The following is a 24,584-nucleotide window of genomic DNA, read 5'->3' as shown; positions in this document are numbered from 1 at the left end:
AAATATACCTACAGGTAAAAATAAGTAACCTGAACCTGAAAGTTTAGTAATAAAGGACAAACTTTTTTAAAGCATGTTTGTGTTTATCTGCATGCAGTACATACCTGCACAGGTAGTATCAGTGCCAGACCAAGTGAGTCCATACTGACACACTCTGGCAGCGCTGCCCTGAAGCTCGAAGCCACCGGTGCATTTGAACTCACAGGAGGCCCCGTAGTTGTCTTTGTCGCTGTCACACTTCATGTAACCATTGTCAGGGGGAAACAGCGGGCTGCAGCGGCGCACTACAGAAAGGAGAGAGGTTAATGAGACAGAAGTCAGTGAAAATATGAGAGGGAAAAACATAGCATTGAATTAACTATTAAAAACAAGTGGAAATGGAGGGGTTAGTTTATTTACCACCCTATAACCTATAAAAATACTGAATTACTACTCATACTATTTTTTATTATCTATGGGGAAATATAGCACTTTCAAGAATGTAAAAGCTTTATTTCATAACACTTATTTGTGCACTAGGACAGGCAGATGTCTCTGAAAAACTCCTCCCATGCAATTTGTTACCTCAAGGTTGGATTCGGTAATTCTTTTATCATGCTGCCCTTGTAAGCCATTTAAGGCCCTTCATCTGGTCCAAAACGCTGCTGTACAGAAACTGACTAGAACTAGAAAAAAGGGATCGCATTACTCCTACTTTAGCTTCTCTGCACTGTCCTATAACATCTAGAATAGACTGTAAAATTCTTATTCTCACTTGCAAAGCTTTTAACTACCAAGCCAAACTTATCCTAAGGAGCTTATTTGTAAGTTGTCAATTTTAGGGTGTCCTCAGGTTTCAGAGTCAGGTGTCAGATCTCACATAGAAAAGTATGAAATCTAAGAAAAACCTCTGATGTGTCTCAAACTTCAGACCAAATGTCTCAAGACAGCTGTCATACCTTTTTACTGAAGGTCTCAAGACAAAAGGTTTCAGAATTACATAAAAAGTTCTCAAGACAAAAGGTGTCACACTTTTATAAAAGATCTCAAGAAAAAAGGGTCAGACTTTGGAAAAAGGACTCAAGACAAAAGGTGTCAGACTTCGGTACAAAGATCTCAAAACGTGTCAGATTTCGGTAAAAAGGTCTCAAGACAAAAGGTATCAGACTTTTGTAAAAAAAAGGTCTTGAGACAAAAGGTGTCAGATTGGTAAAAAGGACTCAAGACAAAAGGTATCAGACTTTGGTAAAAACGTTTCAAGACGAAACGTGTCAGATTTTGGTAAAAAGGTCTCAAGACAAAAGGTATCAGACTTTTGTAAAAAAAAAAAAAAAAAAAGGTCTTGAGACAAAAGGTGTCAGATTGGTAAAAAGGTCTCAAGACAAAAGGCATCAGACCTCAGTAAAAACGTTTCAAGACAAAAGGTGTCAGATTTTGGTAAAAAGGTCTCAGGACAAAAGGTAACAGACCTCGGTAAAAAGGTCTCAAGAAAAAATGGGTCAGAATTCAGTTAAAAGGTCTCAGGACAAACGATTTCAGACTTCAGATGAAAAAGTCTCAGGATAAAAGGTGTCAGATGATGGAAGAAAAAGTCTGGGGTAAAAGGTGTCAGACTTCCAACCAAAATGTCTGAAGTTTTTGGCCAGGCTGTGACATCTTGGTGGCAGTTGTGACCATTTTGATATCTTGCCATTTTACAGGAAGTAGGTGTTACTCTCATATGAAACATCTGATTGACTTAAAATCTCACATGCATGGTCAAGGTCTTTCCCTCCACACAATTAAATGTTCGTATCATGGTTTTGCTGTAGCACCACCAACTGTAAGCAGCCAGTAACTCCTCTGACATAAAAATTTTCACCTTCGTTGAATTAAACATAATTTACAGTCCTGCAGTGATCACATCTACTTATTACATCTTGTTTTCTCAGACTGCCACCAAGTGTTGACAGCCAGAGGTACTGCATATGCAAAGTGCAATATACTGTTCTTGAGGAGGCTTGAGGTGTTTTTCTCTGCCATTGTCCCTTTGCTAAGTGTTGCTTAGTGCTGAGCTCATGGTGGATTAATAGTGGGTCTTTATAAATAATATAACTAAGAGCACTGTCTAGATCGGCCCACTTTGTAAAGCATCTTGAGATAACTGCTGTTATGACTTGGCACTACAAAAAAAGTGATTGATATTCAGATAAAATAAGTATAACAGTGGATCACAGTCTCACTCCTTAAATGATGTAAAAGTACACAGCAATCTGCAGGAAAGCCTCTGGGGAATAATGAATAAAATAACTCAAAACTAAAAATGGAGATGCACACTAAAACATCAAAAGGTTTCAATTTCTCGAACCACAGTTTGAAACTCACCGCGCACTCTGACAGTGAAGCGGCAGGATCCTTTGTTCCCAGCGCGGTCATACACAGTGTACGACATCTTATGGAGTCCCTCGGGGAAGTCTGATTTTGGAGGTTTCCCTTTCAGGATAACACTGCAAAGAGAGACACTGTGTTTTAATCTTGTCACTGTGATCTCCCTCTTCAGAGGAGGATAACCATCAGGGCTAAAACAAACGGAGAGCACTGAAGCAGAATGAGAGAAAAGTGGCTCAGAGAGGCGGGGGTGAGACTGACTCTGTGAGGATGCCGTCTGCAGTGTCAATACCCTCCGGAGTGTCCCAGGTCACCCTCGCTGTCAGTTTCCCTGGCTCTGCCCACTTATCCTTCAGAGTGGGACACTTGATCTTCGGAGGATCAATATCTACAGAGACAGAAAAAGACAAGTTTAACAGACCAGGAATAAAAAGACATTTCTAAGTCACATCCTGCATCTTTAACATGTATCATACTATGTAATCCATTAATGAAGGAAAGGAATTTCTGACTCTATTTGCCAAAGCAGCAAGTGAAGCAATAGTTTTCCACTCTAATCAACAATAACAACCACTGAAGTCATGAGAGGGTTTGAACACAGTGGGCCATTAATTTTAGAAGAAGATGGACAAAAGTTGATACAAGTAATGAATAAAAAATACAGAGGAAGTTTCACAAGTGTCTGTTCACTAGGGCTGCTTGAATTATTCTGATTGTTTTGATTGATGTTGAGATCCTAATTACCAGTATTATAAATAACACTCTGCATGAATTTTACATGATTGAATAAAATCATAGCGTTGCCTTGATGGGAAGCCAAAGCTGCAGTCAACAAATTAATTTTAGTCAGGTCAACTTTGTCAAGAAACAGGATTTGCTGCTATATGTATTTGTTTTATAGTCTTCATCAGCACTTTTTGCTGCTTGTTGCTGTTGCTGTTCTGGGATCACCCTGTCTTTCCAGAAGCCTATGTGGAAAGCATCAAGCAGGAACGGCACACATTACTGCTCTTCCTGTACCTATAAGGAAAGCATAAGGCAGGGAGAGAAGCAGCAAAAAACCCAGAGCAGAGCCGGCATCACTGAATGACACTGATTAAATCAGAAGCAGAATGAAGGAGGAGCTGGGGCGGAGGAGGGTTGCAAGTGCAGCTTGCAGAAAGAGCAGAGTATAGCCAGGCAAGAGTAGTTTAAATAAGGCAGCATGAGAGCAATTAGCCAATAGTTGCCTGTCAGCTGATGAGAGCTTGCATGAGTTTATCTAATCCCAACTATGGCAGTGCTTGACTCCATGGCCTGCCTAACGCTATACACTCGATTTGTAACAAATAAAGCAGGATATGCACTGGTCAATGATTTGTCTTTGTATTTTTGTTCTGTTATTAAGATCCTGATGTTGTTCATGTTTTTGCATTTTTGATTTTATTTTATGATATTTTACATTTAATGTGTATGACGATGAGTATAAAGTTTTGATCTTTGAATTCTGCAAGTACTTTTGCATTGTTACAGGTCAGACTTCTGAAACCAGAGGGTTTCAATATGACTGAGGTCATTTCACTTTTTTGTTAACCATCGCCCTCCTTTCCATCATCTTTTTAAGCTCTCTAACTTTCCAAACTAACTGGAGTATGTGCCATGGCTCTCTCTCTGCTCCTCAATCAAATCTTAGGGGGCAGAGGACACATCTGTTGTAAAGGAGGGGAGCTTCATTTACCACCTATGGACAAAAAGTGTAACAAAGCATGCGGTACAGTAACAAGTCAATCTCAACGATCTCGTTTTCATGATTGTGGGCCAAATTTTTGTTGAAATCAAAACTTGATTACTTGCCTAGTGCTGCTGTTCACTTTTGAGAATTAACATCTGTGAAAAAATGAGCAAGAGGATGTGTAAAAGAGTGCATGGAGGGAAAAACTAACAGTTGGTTATAATTTCATACCTTCTAGAAAAAAAAGGAAATTGTTACAGGCTTAGGCGGGAGAAATACTTGAACCACATTTGCATATGCATACAGCTGGGTCATGAGCGTTTTTGTAAATATTCTTGCCTATTCAAGATACAAGTTGATGAACAAACAAGATAAAACTCCAAGGCACTCTCTTCAAGCCTTAAAATTCCTTTATTCTCATAGCATGGTCATGTCAGTTTTGACTTCCTGATGAAAGCTTGATGGCGAAACGCGTTGAAGTGTGTTTTTAAGATCTACACATGACCATGCCATGAAAAAAGAGGCATTTTATTGCTTGAAGAGAGTGCCTTGAAGTTTTTCTCATTTATTCATCAATTCCATGGCTGTTTCTCAAAGCCAAGGAAGAATACTCAAAAGGCGGTTTTTGGATGATACTATGTCAATGATTGCCACCATAAAACTGTTCCAATGTTGAGGATCCTCCAATTTTTTCCAAGGACTAAGTCTTTCAAACAGAGAATTTTTAAGGATGCACATATGTATCCTTCGCTTGTAGGAATTACCTACAAACTCAAACTCCTCCTCTCCAAACTCGTCAAGCTAACTTACTGTTATGTTTAATTAATTTTTGTCAAATATTAAAGGATGTGTGATATAGGATGCCCATATAACAGTAAGTCAATCTCAGATCAAGGTTGTCCTTATCTTTTGGGGACCTCTGAGACCAATATAAACTTGTTTTAAAGAGGAAAAATATGTGACCTTTAAAAAACTCCTTTTCTTCTGGTAGATTCTCTCAGCAAAGCCTGGTGCAATTTCATAGACACCATTTTTGGGAAAATCTGTCAAAAATTAACAAACTTATTAATGTTTCCAAGAACTTTTTCAAGGTGATTTACGAAAATAAGAAAAGTGAATCCATTATCTAAAGTAACCAACATGATGATAATGTCCTTGGTGTCACTTCAGGAGCAGTGTGTTCTGGACAAACATAAAACCACACTGTTTACCAAGGTCAACGGTCTGTTTGTGCATATATTTATTCATAAAACACCTACATAATAGATCATCTCATTCAACAGAGTCCTTTTTCAAACTCAGAGGGCAAAAAATGTGGAAAATATTTATCATTTTATGGTAATAAGTGACACATTAGTGTTTTTGTACCATTAGATCTCTTGCTAACAATCTGCAGGCTATTATCTGCTCCACAGGTTTTTATAAAGCAGCTCAGTGGTCTTTGGTCTCACAGCCTCCATGGGAGATTAAATTGTGTATGAAATAACAGCACAAACAGTCTTACCGACGCAGGTGGGGACTCCAGCACTCCACGTCTTGGTGTGTTGGCAAGTTGCTGTCTTTTGGCCCTTCAGGCTGAATCCAGGGGAGCAGAAAAACTCACAGCGGGAGTTGAAGTAGGAGCCATCCGAACACTTGTAACCACCGTTAACAGGCATGTCAGGTTTGGCACAACGGACCTCTGCAAGACAAAAGCATCAGTGAAGTATAAGTAGAGGGAATAGTTTTAAATAGGTGTCCTAAACCTCTAAGAGTAGAGTCACTGACTCAGTCATTAACTACACCTGTTCAGCTGGTCATTTTTGCAAATGTCTGATCAGCCAATCACATTTGGACATGATCAAGATCCCTAGCAGTAGATCTCAGTATGGTGAACAAAGGAGATTTAAGGGACTTTGAACATGCCATGATTGTTAGGGGTCTGACAGGCTTTTATAGGTGAGGGTCAGTGTAAACAACATGAAAGCCTGTCAGACTACCACCACTACCTCACGATCAAAGACACATAAGTCCCCTTTCTTCCCCATTCTGATGCTCAGTTTAATTTCAGTAGACTGTCATGACCTTGTCTACATGCCTACTTGCATTGGTTGCTGCAATGTGATTGGCTGGTTAGATATTTGTATTAATAAGCAGATAGAAGGTGATGAGTGTATAAAACACATAAAAATGCATTATCCAAATGAATAATAATATAACTAGAAAAGCACTCGGAGAGCGCAGACCTCCGCCATTAGTCCTATCGCCCAGTAGTACAGAATCCTTTAAAAATTCCTGGATCCAGACGGTGACCCGGATCACTCCCATGTTCTTCCTTATGCCATTTCTGACATTTCCTGAAAATTTCATCAAAATCCGCCCATAACTTTTTGAGTTATGTTGCTAACAAACAAACTAACAAACAAACTAACAAACTAACAAACCCTGCCGATCACATAACCTCCTTGGCTGAGGTAATAACATCTTGAATTTATACAGCACCTTTCTAGAAACCCAAGGATGCTTTACAAGAACAAATAAAACATGGACAGGCTATGTGAGGGACAGGATGAGTGTAAGGGGTGGTTTAGTAAAGACTGAACCTGACAAAGTTCACTGTTTTTGTGACACATGAAAAACAGCAGCAGAAACTGAGGTAAGACTGTGAGCACTGGCTTTACTTTCTCGATTATTCTTTATTCTACCAGCCTAGCCACTCATCTATGCTGTATTATAATGTCTGTATTTGTTTAATAATATGTTGATCCAGTATTTCTTCAAATCTATTGTTTCTGTTTTAATCCTAAAAGGTCAGCCAGCGAGACAAATTTAATCTTAGCTGCAGCTAGAAACCTGTCTGTGTGGCATCTGCTTTGTATTTTACATACAAAGCAATCCTCATTACATTTGCCACTTGAGCTTAAGACTGTCAGTGGGTGGCGCTAATGCTTCTGTCAGGATGATGCATAATTTTTCCTGAAATGTAAAAAGCACAAGAAAATTAAACTTAACCAGTGGGATCTACACCAAAATTAGTGGTTCCTAACTTTTTTCCTAAAGCCTCCCCAAAAACCACCCACTTATATCTTAGAAAAGCTGCGCCCCCCATTACCCCCTTGAATAAACTGTTTAAATGAATTAATAACATTTTCTTTGAAATGATAAAACCCTAAGACGTGTTCTTTTCAAAAAAAACCTTTGTATAAACCAGTGTTTTTTCTTTAGGACTCCCCTACTTGCATCTAAGACAAGCTAAGCCCCCCAGGACCCACTTGGAAAAATTAAACATCGATTCTAATTGTTTTGATTTTCAAAATCCCAATGAAAAAAGGCCTACATACACTTGTTCTTACCAAAATATCTATCAATTAACCATCCATTATAAAGGCCCTTCTAAAATATAAAACAATTAAGAGGATCTGCTCATTTTTGAGGAAAAAAAAACAAGCTTAAAAGGTTGTAGATTTATAAGAAAAAAAATGTTTTTTTCTTAAAAAGTAATAGAAAAAAACTTTTTTTGACATTATAACTTCAAAAATAGCAGATTGCATGGAAGAAAATCAGTTAGAGCAGTTTCCTTGCATTAAAAGTGCAACTGAGGACCAAATGATACTTCTTACTGGGACAGACCAGTAAGGAACTAGCTCAGAATTTTCAGTTTTTCACAGTTTCATCTGGAAATTTCTGTAAACTGGGGTTATCAAACCATTGTTTTTGGTTTGGTTTCCCATAAAATTTTGACTAAACAATATTGAAAATTTATGACTTTAAAAACTCTAAATTTTGAGTATATAAAGGCAACATTTATTAGTTTTAATTTAGAAATATATGACTTAAACTCAGAAATTCTTTAGAATTTGTCTTCTTGTAATTATCAAGCTTAACTTTTTTCCTCAGAAATGTACAGATCCTCTTGCCTCGCCTTGGTCAGACTGCCTAGAAGCATTTACCCATATCACTGCTGTCATATGAAATTCTCGTTTCACTGATTAAAAATCTTTATGCATTTCAGCTCCAGAACTGCATGTTCTTGTCCCAGCTGAGGGAATTTAGTAACCCTTGGGCATAAATGTGGAAATGGAAAACTGGGCTGGTTAAACTCAAAACGGCATTTGGTCAAGTTTCAAAACAAGGATGTTGTGAAACAAAAATAAGAACACCGTCCAGTTAAACTGTCACACAGTTCATCTAATTTACATTTAGGCAACATAGAATGTTGCATCCCTGAGCTTGGCTAAACTCTGCCACAACTTAGTGAGGTGCTAAGAGAAAGACTTAGTTCTGCACCACACTCCCTTTACTGTTGGTCTCTTCTGTGCTAAAGCTTTCTGACTAGCTGGACCACAAAAACTTGAATACAGAGGAGAAGCGGTGCTGTTGGCTCACTTCCTTGTTATCTTTTAGGGTGCTACTAATGCACTGTCATACATCATTTTTCTAATAAAAAAAAATATATATGGGCATCTAATTTTGACAATGTCAGACAGGGCCCTGCTTCCCCCTGAGATCTTTGGTGCCCCCTAAAGGTTCCCTGGACCCCATGTCAGGAACCAATAAACTATTTAACAAGTATTGTATCATGATTTTAGATAACATGTGAAGTTTTTTTTTTTTTTTTTTGGCAACCTCAGAGCAGACGAAGCCTTCGACCCCTGCCTTCTGGGTGACTGAAAATGTTCTCATTTGTAAGACCCATTTGAAACTGAAATGAACATGAAAACAGAATAATAATCATGTTGTTACTAGTTAATTTTATTCATAACCCACTTTCAATTTCAGTCAGTCTCAGAGTGCTACAACAGCCGCATAAAAACATGATCTTCTCCTTTAATTTAGTTCCAATTCTCTGTTCTTTTCTTCCTAATGTTTGCTGGTTAATAAGAAATTGAATCATCTTTTTTATTCTATTCATCCTCCCAAAATAAAACATGGAGTTTATTTCATATTTGTAATGCAAGTCATGCAGCTGTGATAAGACTCCAGTTTTTATGCACCAAGTATTTTGGTCAGTATGTAAATGTAACGCTGTCCAGATACCTCTGTTTATTTTGAACCAATAGTTGGAGCATTAATTTTATTTTGTGATTGCAAAATGAAGCTTGAATTTTGTCTTATTCTCTTTCTTGTTCACACATCAACTTTGATATCTTTCCCAAGGTAAAATTTTTTCTTTATCTTATTTCTCTTTTTCCTCAGTTTTAATATCGACTTTTTTCTCTAACTCTGCCGAGGTTTGTGTGAAAAACAGGTAGATGTACACAGGCCTAGTTTTGGGTTAAAAGCTTTGGAAAATTCCCCACCTGGACCGGCGTTTTCCTGGGCCAAGATTAACGTTGATTAAGACTTTTATTGGGAATCATTCACAGAAAGCTAGATTTATAGCCTGTTATAGAAAAAAGTCACTAAAATGACATATTACAAGTGATATATGGATGTTAGTTCTTACCTCTGCAGGCGTAGTTGGATGACCAGTGTTTGCTGGCCATACACACCACCTCTGAGTTGGGAGACTCGTATCCCTGCTTGCAGCGGATTTTACATCGTGTTCCCATAACGTTCCTGTTGTGCTCCCCTCTGGGAGTGCGACAACTCACATCACCATGTTTCAGCTTTATGGGTGCACACCATGGAGTCCCTATAAATGGAAGAAAGATAGATACTGTACTCTGACCTTTTCTTTATTGCAATGAGGGAATTATATTATATTTTATGTAAAGCCTTGGAGCAGTGGCGCCTTAATGTCAGTGTTTAATAATAAGTACTTACCGAAGGACTATAAAGCTTAGAAAGAGTTCCTTTGTTAGTTTGATAATGTGAAAACCACCCATCATCTGAGCTCAGACAGATACGGTGGATTTCTAGTTACCTTATCAGTGACCTCCCATAATCCAACAGTGTCTCAGGAGGAAAAAAGGATAGTTTCACTTGAGGAAAATACAGTTAATGAGGAGTGGAGAGCACTGTCATTTCAGATTGTGTGTGTGTGTGACATAGCTGCCAACCTATCTACCTACCGTATGTAGAGAGAAAATAATACTTCACCAAGTGTGTGTGACAGACAGCTCATTATCATTGCTAATAGCTCAATAACATCCTCTGTCAGTTTATCCTACCCTTTAAACAGCTAACATACTTTAGTCAGAAACATGATATTTCTTAGATTATATTAATTTTAGGTAAGAGTGCTGATACCTGTACTGGTACATTTTGGTTTTGTTTTTGGATAACTTTTTAAAGTTAATATGAAATTACTGCATGCCAGTTTAAGGGCCTTTCCCCAGTCCTGATCTACTAATGATCCCAATGCATGTGTGTTGGATCAGCAGCATTGGTGCTCACATGCTGGCTAACAGTTACCACATTTTGGAGCTGAAAAGTGTGTCGAGCTATTATTGGGTTCTGATGTTTGAATTACTTATTCATGCCACTTTTTAACCCCTTTTCATCTCTTTTTCTCACTAATTTTTGCCATTTTTTTGGCTATACTTGCCTATTTTTGTCACTCTTAACCCATTTATGCTACTTTATGCGACAATTTTTTGCCTTTTTTTGCTAGTTTTAACCCATTTTATCCACCTTTTACCCATTCTTGACACCTTCAACCAATTTTGCCACTTTTTAACCTCTTTTCACCGCTTTTACACCTATTTTTGACCCTTCATTGCCTTTATAACCATTTTTTTTCTTTTAACCCAGTGTTGATTCTTTGAACCAATTTTAAACACTTTCTTTCTTTCCTGCTTTAACTTTTTTTAATCACTTTTTATGCCAGTTTTGCCATTTTTAACACATTTTTCCAAGTTTTCACCTTCATTATCAAATACATTTAATTTCTTTGCTTCTTTGATAATTGTGGTTAGTATTCAGGTTAAATATAAGATATGGTTACCACAGATTAACTTTACACTTCTAAAGCCATCTATTAACCTATTTGATCTACTTTTACCCATTTTGACACTTTTTAACTGCTTTTCACCGTTTATTTTAACCGTTTGTTGCCTTTTTAAATCAATTTATTTATCTTTTTACCCAGTGTTCTGTTTCTTTGAACCCATTTTAGCCACTTTTTACCAATTTTTGTCCCTCTGTAACCACTTTTAACACATTTTCCAAACTTTTTTTCACCAGTTTTTGTTTCTTTGATAAGAGTGGTTATTCAGGTTAATGTTAATTATGGTTATCACAGACTAATTTCACAAAGGACATCCCCGGCAACCTTAGTCCTTAAAGAATGAAGTAAAAGATAATAGTAAGTTATCTTGATGAGTTTGACGAAGCTAAATTGGCAAAAGATAAAGGTGCTTAAAATTTAGCTTTAAAAGGAGCAAAGTTGGCCGAATCCTGTTACAGTCTTTATGTTAAGGTAAGGAGCTGCTAGCTGGAGCTATAATCAGGTCAGTGTGGGCCTATGATGTGAGACTGAACATTATCTTTATCTTTAGTCAAGAATGTTTAATTCCTTAGATCAACTTCACCTTTGTAACCCTACAAATACACCTCTACTCATCTTTACTACAGTAGTGTAAAAATATCTCTGTTCAAAGCCAAGATTTAGACGCCACAAGGTTTTGATTCCAACACAGGAAAATCTAAATCTGCACTTTATTTCCTGCTGGCTTAGGACAAACTCAGCACTGTGAATCAACACACACAACTGAATGCACTCAGCGATGAGAATACACACCACTATAGGCTGATGTCCAACTGGAACAAATAAAAGTATTCATTACACAGCAAGTGTCCAGAGCTCCCGCTCTCTCTCTTTCTGTGTGTGTGTGTGTGTGCTTGTGTGTGTGTGTTGGCAGAGTTTCTACAACCGCTAGAAAGTTAAAATAATACCACATTGGAGTTTTTACATAAGGAGGAGAGCTTGGTTTGGCCCCAGCGATAATGTTCCACGTCGGACTGACCCCAATATTTAAAGCTGGATGCTACTTTGACGTCAATTTACAAAACTGGCTGAACTAACTGCTGCTGAATGATGTCTCTTTAAGGACTCAGTGGAATAAAACACTCCCATTTTGGTGTTCAGCTATCTCTGTTGAATTTGAAATATAGTCCAGATTTGCTAGTACATGAAAGTACAGTAGAGGGTTACAGATAAAATCAGTCTTTTATAAGTATTAAAAAAAGGAAATTAATGTCCCGTCTTTATCACATACAGTCTGAACCCCATCAAATAGAGTGAAGACTTCACTATCAGCTGAACTACCTAGCTACATTTTGGCTTTCCTACAACACAATAAGAACTTATGCAGAAAACATTTTTGAGATCATGTCCATTAAGATTAAGTTATTGTCTTGAACTGTTCATTTCAATTTTCAGGAACTTTAACTAGAAATTTTAGGGATTTGTTTGGATACTGGATATGGAAATTATCAAGTATTTTCAAGGAAATTTGGGGGATATTGTGGAGAGTTTCATTTAAGTTTTGGGGAAAATATTCTTTATCTATTGAAGTATTTTCATAGAAATGTGGGAAATCTGTTTGGATGGGGGAATTTGTTTGGAAATTTTGAGGCATTTTCATTGAAATTTTGAAAATGTATTTTTTTCAAGGATGTATTTTTTTTTAACTTGATTTGAATATTGAGGATTTGGGGTGATTTGAAATTTTAAGGTATTATGGTATTTGGTATACCTGAAAATTTAGGATTTCATGGAAATCTCAGGTAATTTGTTTGGATATTTGGAGGACTTTTATATAATTTTTATGGAAATTTAGGGGGAATGTATTATTATTTTTTTGGAAACTTGATTTTAATTTGTGTGGGGATTTGGTTTGAAATTAATAGAAACTTTAATGGACTTACTGTTTTTCTTTTTTTCTTTTAAGGAAATGTGATTCAGAATTGGGGGCAGGTGTCCTTTTGAGTTCTCAGTAATTTTCCATGGAAATCTACAGGAATTTGTTTAGAAATTTTGGACAATTCGATGTCATTTTTATATTGAATCTGATGGTGTGTATTTGTAAATTTTGGGGAATTTGAGAAGAAATTTTACTGGGAATTTGCTTTAAAATATTGGGGAATTAGCTTGCAATTTCTCAGGAATTCACTTTGAATGTTAGGCATTACGAAAACGTTTCAGTGAAACTTTTTTATGGAATATTTTAAAATATGTTCAAGCATTTTTACAGAAATTTTAGGTCATTTATTTGAAATTTTAGGGAATTTGTGCAGATTTTGGAAAAGAAATTTTTCAATAAATTCCGAACTTTAAGCAGAAATTTTGATTAAGTTTGGCCTTTACAAGTCCTTGTGGTCCATCATCAAAATGAGTAGCTACTTAGAATCAACCACGAGAGCTCATGTTTATGAAGTGTTACTCTTTATTTATTATTACTGGTATTGCTTCATTTTCTTGCTGTTTCTAGTCCAATAAATTACTGAGGTGTGTTAGCTAGCAATCCTTTATAACTACAGGTTTATCCACATGAGCTGTAATAGAAAAAGCTCAGAAATATCACGCATTAGATAAAGGCACTACGGCCTAATAACGTACTAAAACACACAAATTGAGCATATAGCTTTTGTTCAGGCAGGCCATGAAGTCAGGCACTGCCATACATTTGAGATCAGCTGCTCTCTTGCAAGCTGATGGCCAGCTGATGCTTCTAAGCTTACTGGCTAATCACACTCATGCTGCCATATTAAAGCTAGTTTAGCCTGGCAATGCTTTGCTGCCCCTCCTGCTCTCCTCCACCCCAGCTCCTCCTTTGTTCTGCTTCTAACTAAATCAGTGTCAGCCTGTTGGCATTGGCGCCTGCTCTGCTGCTTTTTCTTTGTTTTGCTGCTAATCCTCAGGCTTTCCTTGTATGCACAGTAAGGCAGGAGTATGTGCTGTTCCTGCTTGATGCTTCCCAGGTAGGCTCCCAAGAGCCACACCACTAAATATAAATAACAGCGGTAATTGGAAATCAATGACTGCTGCTTATGAAAATATTCATAGCTGCTCTTGACAAAGTGGTCCTGAATGAAATACAGATAAATCTCAGACAGATGTTGTTCTGAATAATAATGAGCAGTCCTTGAATTTAAATGCGTTTTACTTTTCAGATGTAATGTATGTGCATGTATTTGCACTCTCAAGCAGAGCATGTAGTCACCTTTATATCTCCGAGAGTACCAGTCCTCGTCGTCTCCATAGGTATAATGTCCTGACCCTGAGAGGGAAAGAAAAGAAGAAAAAGCGACTAATACAATGAAAAGAGCTAAATCCAAGATGTTAGGCAATATTTGAAAGCTGTGTCCTTGGCTGAACTGTGGGGCCTTTTTTTTTTTTTTTAGACTGAAAAGCAGCACCAAGAACAGGCTTAGAAATATTGCCTAACTCTTCATCTGAGCCATGCTCTTAAGGGGGTCTGGATCTTTTGGACTGAAGAACTACACATGGAATGAATCTCAAAAGATCCACAATTTCCAGCTGGTTTGGAGAATAAATCTGTATGAGGCAAAGATTTATTCTGCTAAACCAAAATATGTTTTTGTGTGTCCCATGTTAAAATCAACAGATATGCAACTATTTTAAAACCTTTTGGTCCAAAATAGTCAAGGCCATACTTACCATTTCAAGACAAAATTCATATTGAGAGGCTCTCTTAGACAGAGCAAAGGCATTTTGACTATTAACATCAGCATCCAAGAAGAACTAAAGCATTTGTCAGTGGCGGCTGCAGAGCTAGTGAAGGACACAGCTGAGTGACACTGCTAAGAGACAGATGTGAGGGGAATTGTGATGAGCATAGAGGATTATTTTTGGAGAGAAGATAAGGGGCTGGATAGGGGATGGAAAGGGCAGGAAGCAATAAAAACTGAGAGGAATTGGTCAAGGAAGGGGTTAAATAGGGCGGGAGGAGTGGTCAACCTCGGCCCTGGGATGTTATGATCCCCTGGCGTGAATGTGTCCTCTGTTAAGGATCACAACGGAGGAGTGTTCAATCCTCCTGCTTCATATGTCGGATTCATGTTGGTCACTGAAACTGATCCTGAGAGCACATCGCACCGTTCCTCATTATGGATTTTCTTTTCAGTTTAATAAAAGCCGTCTGGACCAAAACGCTGGAAGTAATCTAATACACTCACAACAAGCCCAGAGCTTTTAGCTTTCTGATCACACAGCATGGACTGTACAGAGCAAACCCACACAGTGAATGAGTCAGATTTAGCCGTCCAATGGGAAAACTTTAGTGTCTGCTCCGTAATATGGGGAAAAGAGGGGGATGAGAAACGTATGGAAAACTCATTACAGGTGTTGGTTTGTGAGTGTGTCCTTCAGTTTTATTTCCTTTTAAAAGGAACATTAGTTAAAAGCAAATGCCAAAAAGCAACAATCACCCACTGATGACATCAGCTATCTCTCCGATTAATTGGTGCACACTGAGTAATGAAAACACAGCTTTTTGGATTAATGTAGGTTTAAAAGAAACAACTTGTACACACAGATACTGAGTAAAATATGAGGGACAGTAGCTAAGCATAAACTGATTTTTACTTACATCCAACAAAACAATTAAGTTAAAGGCATGACTAGCATTTCTACTTGTTGGCCCTTCATGCCGGTCAGATACATCCAAACTGTATCACAGCCCCCTGCCACTATCCAGGTCTGTAACCAGGGCTGTGACCTGCTTTAGCTTCATTTATTGGGTTGTCTCTCCTCGCTCTACTACCCTTAGGTAAACAAACAGATGGCATACAGCACAGCCACACAGTTCCTATAGAAGTATTCTCCCCCTTGGATGCTTTACCCTTTAATTGATGTTATAAATCAATCATGGTCAATATAATATGGCTTTTTTGACCCCCCCCCCCCCCAAAAAAAAACACAATAACCTCTTTAATTTTAAAGTGAAAGCAGATTTACACAAAATAATTTCAATTTAAGAAAAGTAATGTAAAATAAGTGACTGCATAAATATTCCCCCCCTTCAAGTCAGTATGTAGTAGACGCACTTTTGGCTGTAATCACAGCGCTGAGTCTCTGTGGACAGGTCTCAATCAGGCTTGTACATCTGGACACTGCAATTTTACTCCATCTTTGTAAAACTGCTCAAGCTCTGTCAGGTCGCATGGTTGCATCAGGCATGAACAGCCCTTTTCAAGTCCAGCCACAAATTCTCTATTGGACTGAGATCTGGACTTGGACTCGCCTGGTTGTTTTTAAATCATTTTTGTGTAGCTTTATCTGTTAATTCGGGTCATTGTCTGACTGGAAAATGAATCTTCAGTACTTCTCTTGCAGACTGAATAAGATTGTCCCCAAGGATACTTTGCCATATTAATTTGACTCTCTACCTTAACAGCCTTTCAGGGCTGGCTGCTGAGAAGCATCCCAACAGCATGATGCTTCCAACACCATGCTTCACAGCGGGGATGGTGTTTGTGGTGATGTGCAGTGTTTGGTGTCTGCCAAACATAGCGTCTTGTCTGATGATCAAAAGCACTATTTTGGTCTCATCAGACCAAAGAACTTTCCTCCACTTGACCATGAAGTCTCTCAAATGCCTTTAGTGAACTCTGGACAAGTTTTCTGCAACAGCTGCTTTCTCTTTCCCAATCTCCCATAACGATCAGACTGGTGAATGACCAAGGCAACAGTCATATGCAGAGCCGCTCCCATCTCAGCTGCTGAAGCTTGTAACTCCTTTAGAGTAGTCATGGAAGTCTTGGTGACCTCTCTCACTGGTCTCCTTTTTGCACAGTCACTCAGTTTGTGAGGACAGCCTGATCTAGGCAGATTTACACATGTGCCATATTCCCATTATTTCTTGATGATGGATTTGACTGAACTCCCGGGGATGTTCAGTATCTTGGATTTTTTTTGTATCCATCTCCTGACTTCTACATTTCAATAACCTTTTTCTCTGAGTTGCTTGGAGCGTTCCTTTGTCTTCAGGGGTTAATCAAACCAGGAATACTGATTAACCAGTGCCTGGACCTTCCAGACACAGGTGTCTTTATATTACAATCACTTTAGACACATTCACTGCACTCAGGTGATCCCCATTTCACTAATTGTGAGACTACTAGCACCAATTGGCTGGCCCTCTGTTGAGTTAGGTCAGTCACTTTAAAGGTGGTAAAACTCATTTTACATCACATATATTTTATTAATTGAAATTATTTTGTAGAATTCTGTTTCCACTTTTTAGTAAAAAAGCCTAACTTTTTTGACCATGATTGATTCACAAAATCAATAAAAGGATAAAACATCCAAGGGGTGAATACTGTTAGAGAGACTGTATAACCTCCGTATAATTTATAAGTGCAAAATGTGATGCACTTGAAATAATGTCATCATGTTTCCCATGTTTTCATACCACTGATGACTGTCTCATTGTTAGCTCTTTATTCCTTTTTTCCCAGTGTCAAGGCTGCTTGATGTTGCTGCTAATAGGAAATGAAGCTTTTCTCCTGCAGCTGCAGGTAATTCAACTGGCAAGGCACAAGATGGCCTTTTTGTGAATCAGTCCAAGGAAATGTAATTTATTTATCACTCTGATTTCCCAGCCTGCAATCACTCTCCAAGACACTTATCACCACAAGAGAGAAAAAAAATGCATTTAGAGACGCAGGCATTGGGCAGAACACCACCTACACAAGTCAACAATTTCACTTTAATTCTGCTGGGTCCAAAACTACTCACTCTAAAAATCACGTTGAGCATTTTATGAAAAAATTAAAGCACTTTTTTGGATAGAATTCTTTGCTGAGTTTGCATGCCTTAAAAAGATGATTCATTTGCTGTTGCAATTCCTGTGTCACCAAAAACACCCACAGGTGCCACCAGTTTAACAAGGATTCGCTGATAGTAAAACTCAAATTCAGTTAGCAGTTATGAAAACTAAAACAGCCTGCAGGCATTGTGTGTTGCCACAGCAGTAACTTTTTAATGCTTGTACCACCTGTCGGCCATAATGATGTTTTATTGAAAGTCAAACTTAACAGTCACATCACCGTCACATATTCCATGCATAGTTTTTAGCATGCAAAGACAAAGTCTGATCACTTACAAAGCGCTGACATGCTCAACTCAAAAAAATCCTCACAGGATGTTGGCACTGACTCAAGGAGAACAATATAGCAAAAAACATCAGCAACGGCAATGGAGTGTTTAAGTTTTAATGACAGAGATAAGCAGCAGCTGAAAGGAGAAAACATTTCCGCCCCAGGCTGTCATCAGTGACACATCATATGAAGCTGAGCGTAAGTTGAAGTGGAAGAACTGTTCCATATTCATTCATACTGCACACTCTCTCTCTCTTTTCCTTCCTGTGCTGGTGATCAGCTCATTTTGGTCATTTACTCTTAAATACAAAACAAACCAGATCTCTCACATCAGCTCTCCTCTGCTGTCAGCTTGTCCTCACCGGGGATCTGTGTGACCCTCCTCCACCCCAGTCACCACCTGACCAGCAAACATCCTTCACCATCACCACCAAAGCGGAGTAATTGGCCTTATTCCATGTCTGTCATCAGGCAGGTGCCTCTTCCCAAGACATCTGTAATGGACCAATCAGTTTGGTTTGAGGAAAACAAGGTAATAGTCTTGTATAGTTTTACAATAAGCCTCTAAACAACAGAGTTTAGCATGGATGCAGCTATAGCGGCAGTTCTATCGGAAGCGGACAACATTCCTTTACTAAATGAAGAGCAAAGAACTGCACTGAAAGCTTTTCTTGGTGGAACAGCTTTGAAACGAGTTTGGCCTTTTTCAACTAGCTCCACTGCTAGTGAACAATGATAACAGCTGCCTGTCAAGCTTGCATTATGTAGTTTACCTCCCCCTTGGGCGGTGCATGCCTACTACATCAAGAGACGAGTATCAAGTACCAACATAGTACCGGTTCCAACACATCTGATACCTACAATTATTTCAAGACAGATTTTGGTGCTTCATATTAGTACCTCCCTGCCTCAACTCAGTGCCGCTCCAAATATGTGAATATATGTTCAATTAACATCTTAACTCAGACAGCTTTTAAGCCCCTGACTTTTAACACACTTTTTCTATAAAGAGTATCAATTCAGACACTTTTTAGGCACAGAAAGCATCAGTTTAGCACCAGTATCAGGAAAAACCCAAATGATAACTACATCAAATGTTTGGCTGCTCTAATTGGCCCCAAACTATTGTGACAGACAATTTTCACTTAATCTTCCTCCAAGATGTATCTAAAAAGTTCCTCCCTTTCTCATGAAGAAATATGCTGTAACCCAAACGGATGTGACACATAGCCCATGTCATGGATATGTGAGTCAGATCACACCCACATGTGGCTTGGAACTGCTGATGATATCCTCAGGCTGAAATGCAGTTGTTTCTTTCAGCTACTGCTAACCTTTGTCATTAATATTTCAGTACTTCATTGCAAATGTCAATCAATAAATCAGTCTTTGTTTGTATGACACTAATTCATCGCTGAAGTTATCTCAGGACACTTTAAAAGGTGGGTAGGTCAAGACCAGTGTTTCCCGACCATTTTTCCTTGAAGCCCCTCCTGCGTGTACCTAAGAAAAGCAGAGCCCCTCCAGGACCCAAGAGGGAAGAAAAAGTGACACACTGCTGCCAAAAATAAACATAGATTTTAACTGATTCATTGATAAAATCCTAAAAAAGGTCTATGCTTTCCTAATCAAAAGATCTTCGTACAAACTACTTAATAACTGCTTTATTATGGTTTCAATCAATATTTGCACATTTAATTTAGGTAGCCTTAGAGCACACGAAGCACCCTCTCCTCCCCCGAAGGGTTCCAGACCCTATGGGAGACAGTGGTCTAGACCGTACTCTCCGTTGTGGCCTATTATAACAGACCAGCATTAGCAATAATATTACAATAAAGACTATACCCTGTAATAATAAAGACCAGCGTTAATCACCATCACCAATTATTGATGTTATCTTTTTTTAGTGTATTACTAGGATTTTTGATCAATCAAAGCAGCCTTGAACACTGAAGGTTAATAAATCCAATAAAGGGAATCAATTCAGATCTAAAAATGAGTTGAAGTATGAAAACTAAGAGGACTGTCATGGTTGATCTCCTGCATCTGTCAGTTTTATGGATGGATTGTTCCTTGTGTTGGAGAGGAGGCTCTGTGTCATTACTTTCTCACTGCAGGTTAAGGCAGCCTTACACCACAAGACTTTGCTAAAACTCTTAAAAGACTCTAAAAAGACTAAAATCTGAGACTGTCTCAAACCTAAAGACAATTTGTCGTCAAGTCGTTGAGTTTTTAGTCTCAGACTAAGATTTGGAAAAGACTGGGGGTCACAAGACTAGAATATGATTCCTTTTGAGATTATGTCCCATCATGCATCGGGTGGAAATTAACAACATCAATTTTTGAGCAGAGAACAAGATGCGGAAGGAGATGGAGATCATATTCAAGTTAATATATCTAACAATACGATGTTTTAAATCATTTAAGTCGAGTAAAAACAAAAGGAAAGTTAAACATCGAGGCAACTTTGTATGTTACTGCAACAAGGGGTTGCCAGGTCTGGGTGACAAATCCAGCCCAATGGCCATTAAAAACTAGCCCAAACCCAGCCCAAAATCAAGCCCAACACTGAAATTCAACATAAGCCAGTAAAACCACATATATTGCTTGTGTGAGTGCAGGTGTGCTGCTTCTGTATATCTATGTGCCAGTGGCAGATATTTGTTCTATGTTTTCCTGCTTCTCTGCTGGTTGATTTAGTTGCATTTGAGGGTAAATAAAGTTGTTTATTCTGCTTTGGGTATTAATACACATACACAAGACATCAAAAATGGGTCTGCTCAATCCATAGACAGAAAAATGGACCCACTGAGGAAAATCGTGGACCTGGCAACCATGCTGCAACAACCGAGGTTTCCAGGAAATACCTCAGAATAAAAGTACTGTACAAAAACAATATCAAAAAAGTTTGACACGATCGTAACGCCAAGACTGAAGACTGCCTTAAAACAGCTAAAATCGAGACATATGACCACTTTACACCTTACAACGGGAGCGAGCTGTGACTTTAGCAAGACTCCAATGATTTTACTCTGACTTTGGAAATTTTTCTGCGACTTTGAAATCGAGGGAAAGCCAAGGCTGTAAGGCCGCCTTTAGTTGAGGAGAGCAGGAGTACTGGGCAGTCACGGCTGCAGCTACTCTTTGGACGACCGCGATCCTCAGTTTCATTAGAGGTAACTTGGCTCTCTCAACCTCGGCAAAGTGAACTTTTGCAAGAAAATTTTGCAACGACTCTTTTGACTTTTCAAATACTTTTCATCCTTTTCTTCTACAGTGTCTCCTACTTCCTGCCAGTGCTTCAGCTTGCCAACAGACAGCTCTCTCACCACCGTCTTGCACCATTACCTCCTGTTAAATAAACTCCTTTCACCTTCAGCCTTGGCTTGTGCTCTCCTCTGGGTCCTAGTCAGCTAATCGTCACAAGGATCCTAACATAAACACAGAGCAGAACAACTCTCCATCCTGATATAAATCTCCAAAACTCCCCTTATAATGACTTTCAAACAAAGTGTGCAACAACTTGCATAGCACTTCTGCAGAGCACATATTTTCACTGACTGTTAAACAAGGAGCTGCGTTTGTAAGTTTTTTTTTTTTTTTATGTTGGACTGAATTTGCAGGACCTGCTGGCGCAGCAGCTTCATTTTTGGCTTGAGTAGAAAGAGCCTAATCAGGTTGTCAGTTTTGCAGAAACAGTCTGTATTCCAACAAGCCTAGGAAGAGAAAACATTGTGATATGTGGAACTCATCAGCATTCATATTTAATAAATGTGTCAACATGATGAGGTGTGATCATCATACTCTTGTTTATCCCTTGTACATCAAAGCAGCTCTTTGTGAGAAAGATGTCAGAATGTTGAAAGAGCAGGAAGCATAGAAATGTATCTTTCTGACAAATCTCTGGGTGTGAATGAGCTTTAGATTTCAAAGCCTGATATTCCAATCAGCCTGTGATACAAACTACATTATATAGAAGCGTTCTCTCTCTGTGTTTCTGAAGTATGGCTACAGGCAAGTGGAGCAGATAAGAAAAGAAGTAGACAAGATGTCATTTTGTTATTATCAGCTCTGCATGAAGTGATAACAGAACTATATAATTCTTTTCTGAGCACTAATGACTCCAGTTACGTCTGTTGTACCACATCGGCAGATTCACCACCTGAGGAAAAGCTGCTGCCGTGTCCTTTATCTGCACCAGTAAGAACAACAAAATAAGGTGTAAAAGTGATGGATGCTTAGCTCACCATCATAAACATTATCATCTTCTGTTTTTAACTATTTGGTTGGCAGGCAAGAATGATGCATTTATAAACACTAACTAAAATATAATTGCTTTAGTTTGATGGAGTTTTTCAGTGTTGCATTACAAAAGAGACTACAAAATAAACACTTGTTGTCAAGCATAACATTTTATTGGCTAATTCATTTTATTGATTCATTAATTTGTGCACAGATTCACAGCTGGACACTAATAACTGCACACTGCTCTACTAGCGAAACACAAATTAAGCCTAGCGTTAGTTCATGCAGGACACGGTAGTCATACACCCAGCTGTAATCAGCTGACAGCCAACTGACCCAAATTATCCCCTCCCAGCTCCCATAGCCAATCACAGCTCTTTCTCTCAACACAGCAGTGTATTTGAATATGAGGTACTTCTCACTAATCCCTGCTTTCACTAATGCCGATGCTCCAAGCTGCTGCTTCTGGCAAAGACTGACCTCCTCCACCCCAGCCTCCTCCTTCATAGCATAAAGCTTGTTGCACCCTCATATTCAGATTCACGCTACTATGGATTAATTTCTTTGGAAGTAATTTCATTGTTTTCAATATACACAATATTTATTATACGGGGGTTTCTAGGTGGGGTGGGAATCACTAGTGGCCGCACGATATAATATCATCATGATATTTATTACACAATTCAATATTATTGTGATTTTAAACATTCTGCAATACACACAGTATTGCAATACCATATATTGTGATATACTGTTATCCATACCATTTTCCCAACTGTTAAGCTGATTTAGCATTAGCCTTGCCTCTATTTTTGTCATATAACTGCAGTATTTTATTTTCATGCAGCACTCCCTGCAAACTCCATGTCCATGTTGTTCGTGCCCTGTTTGCATTCCTAATGTCCTTTCCCTGGTGCTGCCATATTGGTCTAACTTTCTCCTGCTGTATGACCATGCTGACCTCTCTGGACAAAGGGCGCAACAGCATGATCAAGTGGACAGAAAGCAACTGATGCTATTTATCCAGTATCACAGACTTCTGTTCATACTAGCAATCAATTAGAAAAAAAAACAATCAATACTGATACGATATATCCCTGCGCAAAATATCGTGATACTATGCTGTATCGATTTTTTCCCTCACCCCTAGTTTCTAGCTATGTGCTTCCTTGAAAGTCAAAGCATGCTGCTTGACTGAGCATCTTCTGAGCAGAGCCGTCCCCGCCAAGTAAAACTTTATATCCATTTTGCAATAAAATGGTTAAATGTGTTTCTGACTGGATTTATTTTAAAAGCTGCACTGATCCTTTTTCTTGCAGTCAGGTTGAAACATGTTTTTCAACATGTAAGAAGGGGTCACTCACACTAACAGCCCCACTGTGAATAATCACCTGACACTGGAGCATCTCTTTACCTTCATAATGCAGTGCAGTGGTTTTGCAGCCCACATGCTTGTGTATAACAGACTGGGTGTGAGTGATTTCAAGTGGATTCCATTAAAGTCAAGGCAGAATGACAGCTCACACTGTGTAACTGAATCATTTACGAGCCATGAACAAAGTTTAAGATTTATGTACAAAGGTGGGTTTAGTAACTTGGAGGCCCCTGGGCAAAGACCAATATGAGGCCCTTCACCATTTCAATTGCAGTGAGAGAGAAAAAAGCATCTTTTTTAGCAAACAAAGCCAGAGAACTGCAGAACATATCCAAATAGCCAACAGTACTTCATTGATTCTTTGAAGGGCATCAAAACTCAAACTATGTCTCTGTGCTAGGTGTTCCTTTAAATAAATACAGTACTGTGCAGAACTTTTAGGCATGTTTGGGCAATAAAGTGAGGCTGAAGTAAGGCGTAGATGTGGTGATTAAACCCGCCTCAGGGCACCATCGGGCAGGAAGCAGGATCGACACAAATCCCAGTGCTCCAGATGTCCTTGCATACCACCAGGGGCATAAGAAAATAATATGTTGAAAACATAACAATGGCTCCATTTCACTTTCTATTAGATGTGCCCTGAGTCCATGGCAGAGCTTAAGTCTTAGTCCCTCACACCAGAGACTCATGGAGAGACTGAAGGAATCAAGGTGGAGGGCCAAAGACTGAGGACCAATGTTTTTGCACAAGAGGCCTTTCTCTCTCCAGCATCACATGAAACGAAGTCAGTTTGTGATGACAGCTGATCGTCAGTCAGTGTTTCTTACTGACAGAGTCCCGCTCTGTCAGACTTTAATTCTCTTCATAATTCAAACATGGAAAGTTACTCACCATTAAATATATATACACGTCTTCTGA

At 38.6% G+C, this 24,584-nt stretch overlaps 1 protein-coding gene across 1 annotated transcript in view; it reads right to left on the bottom strand.

The window, feature by feature from the left end:
- Window positions 1-24,584, bottom strand: part of srpx (sushi-repeat containing protein X-linked) — a 40,787-nt gene that overhangs the window by 6,841 nt on the left and 9,362 nt on the right. The window contains exons 3-8 of the mRNA XM_041806377.1: window positions 14,146-14,202; window positions 9,483-9,671; window positions 5,562-5,738; window positions 2,608-2,734; window positions 2,344-2,465; window positions 105-284 (exon numbers count right to left, since the gene is read on the bottom strand). Of these exons, the coding sequence (XP_041662311.1) occupies window positions 105-284; window positions 2,344-2,465; window positions 2,608-2,734; window positions 5,562-5,738; window positions 9,483-9,671; window positions 14,146-14,202 (852 nt within the window). The remainder of the gene's footprint in view (window positions 1-104; window positions 285-2,343; window positions 2,466-2,607; window positions 2,735-5,561; window positions 5,739-9,482; window positions 9,672-14,145; window positions 14,203-24,584) is intronic.

This window comes from Cheilinus undulatus, linkage group 15 (genome assembly GCF_018320785.1).
Source record: "Cheilinus undulatus linkage group 15, ASM1832078v1, whole genome shotgun sequence".
NCBI lineage: Eukaryota > Metazoa > Chordata > Actinopteri > Labriformes > Labridae > Cheilinus > Cheilinus undulatus.
The sequence above is the reverse complement of the archived record's forward strand: the minus strand, read 5'-3'. Positions and strand labels throughout refer to the sequence as shown.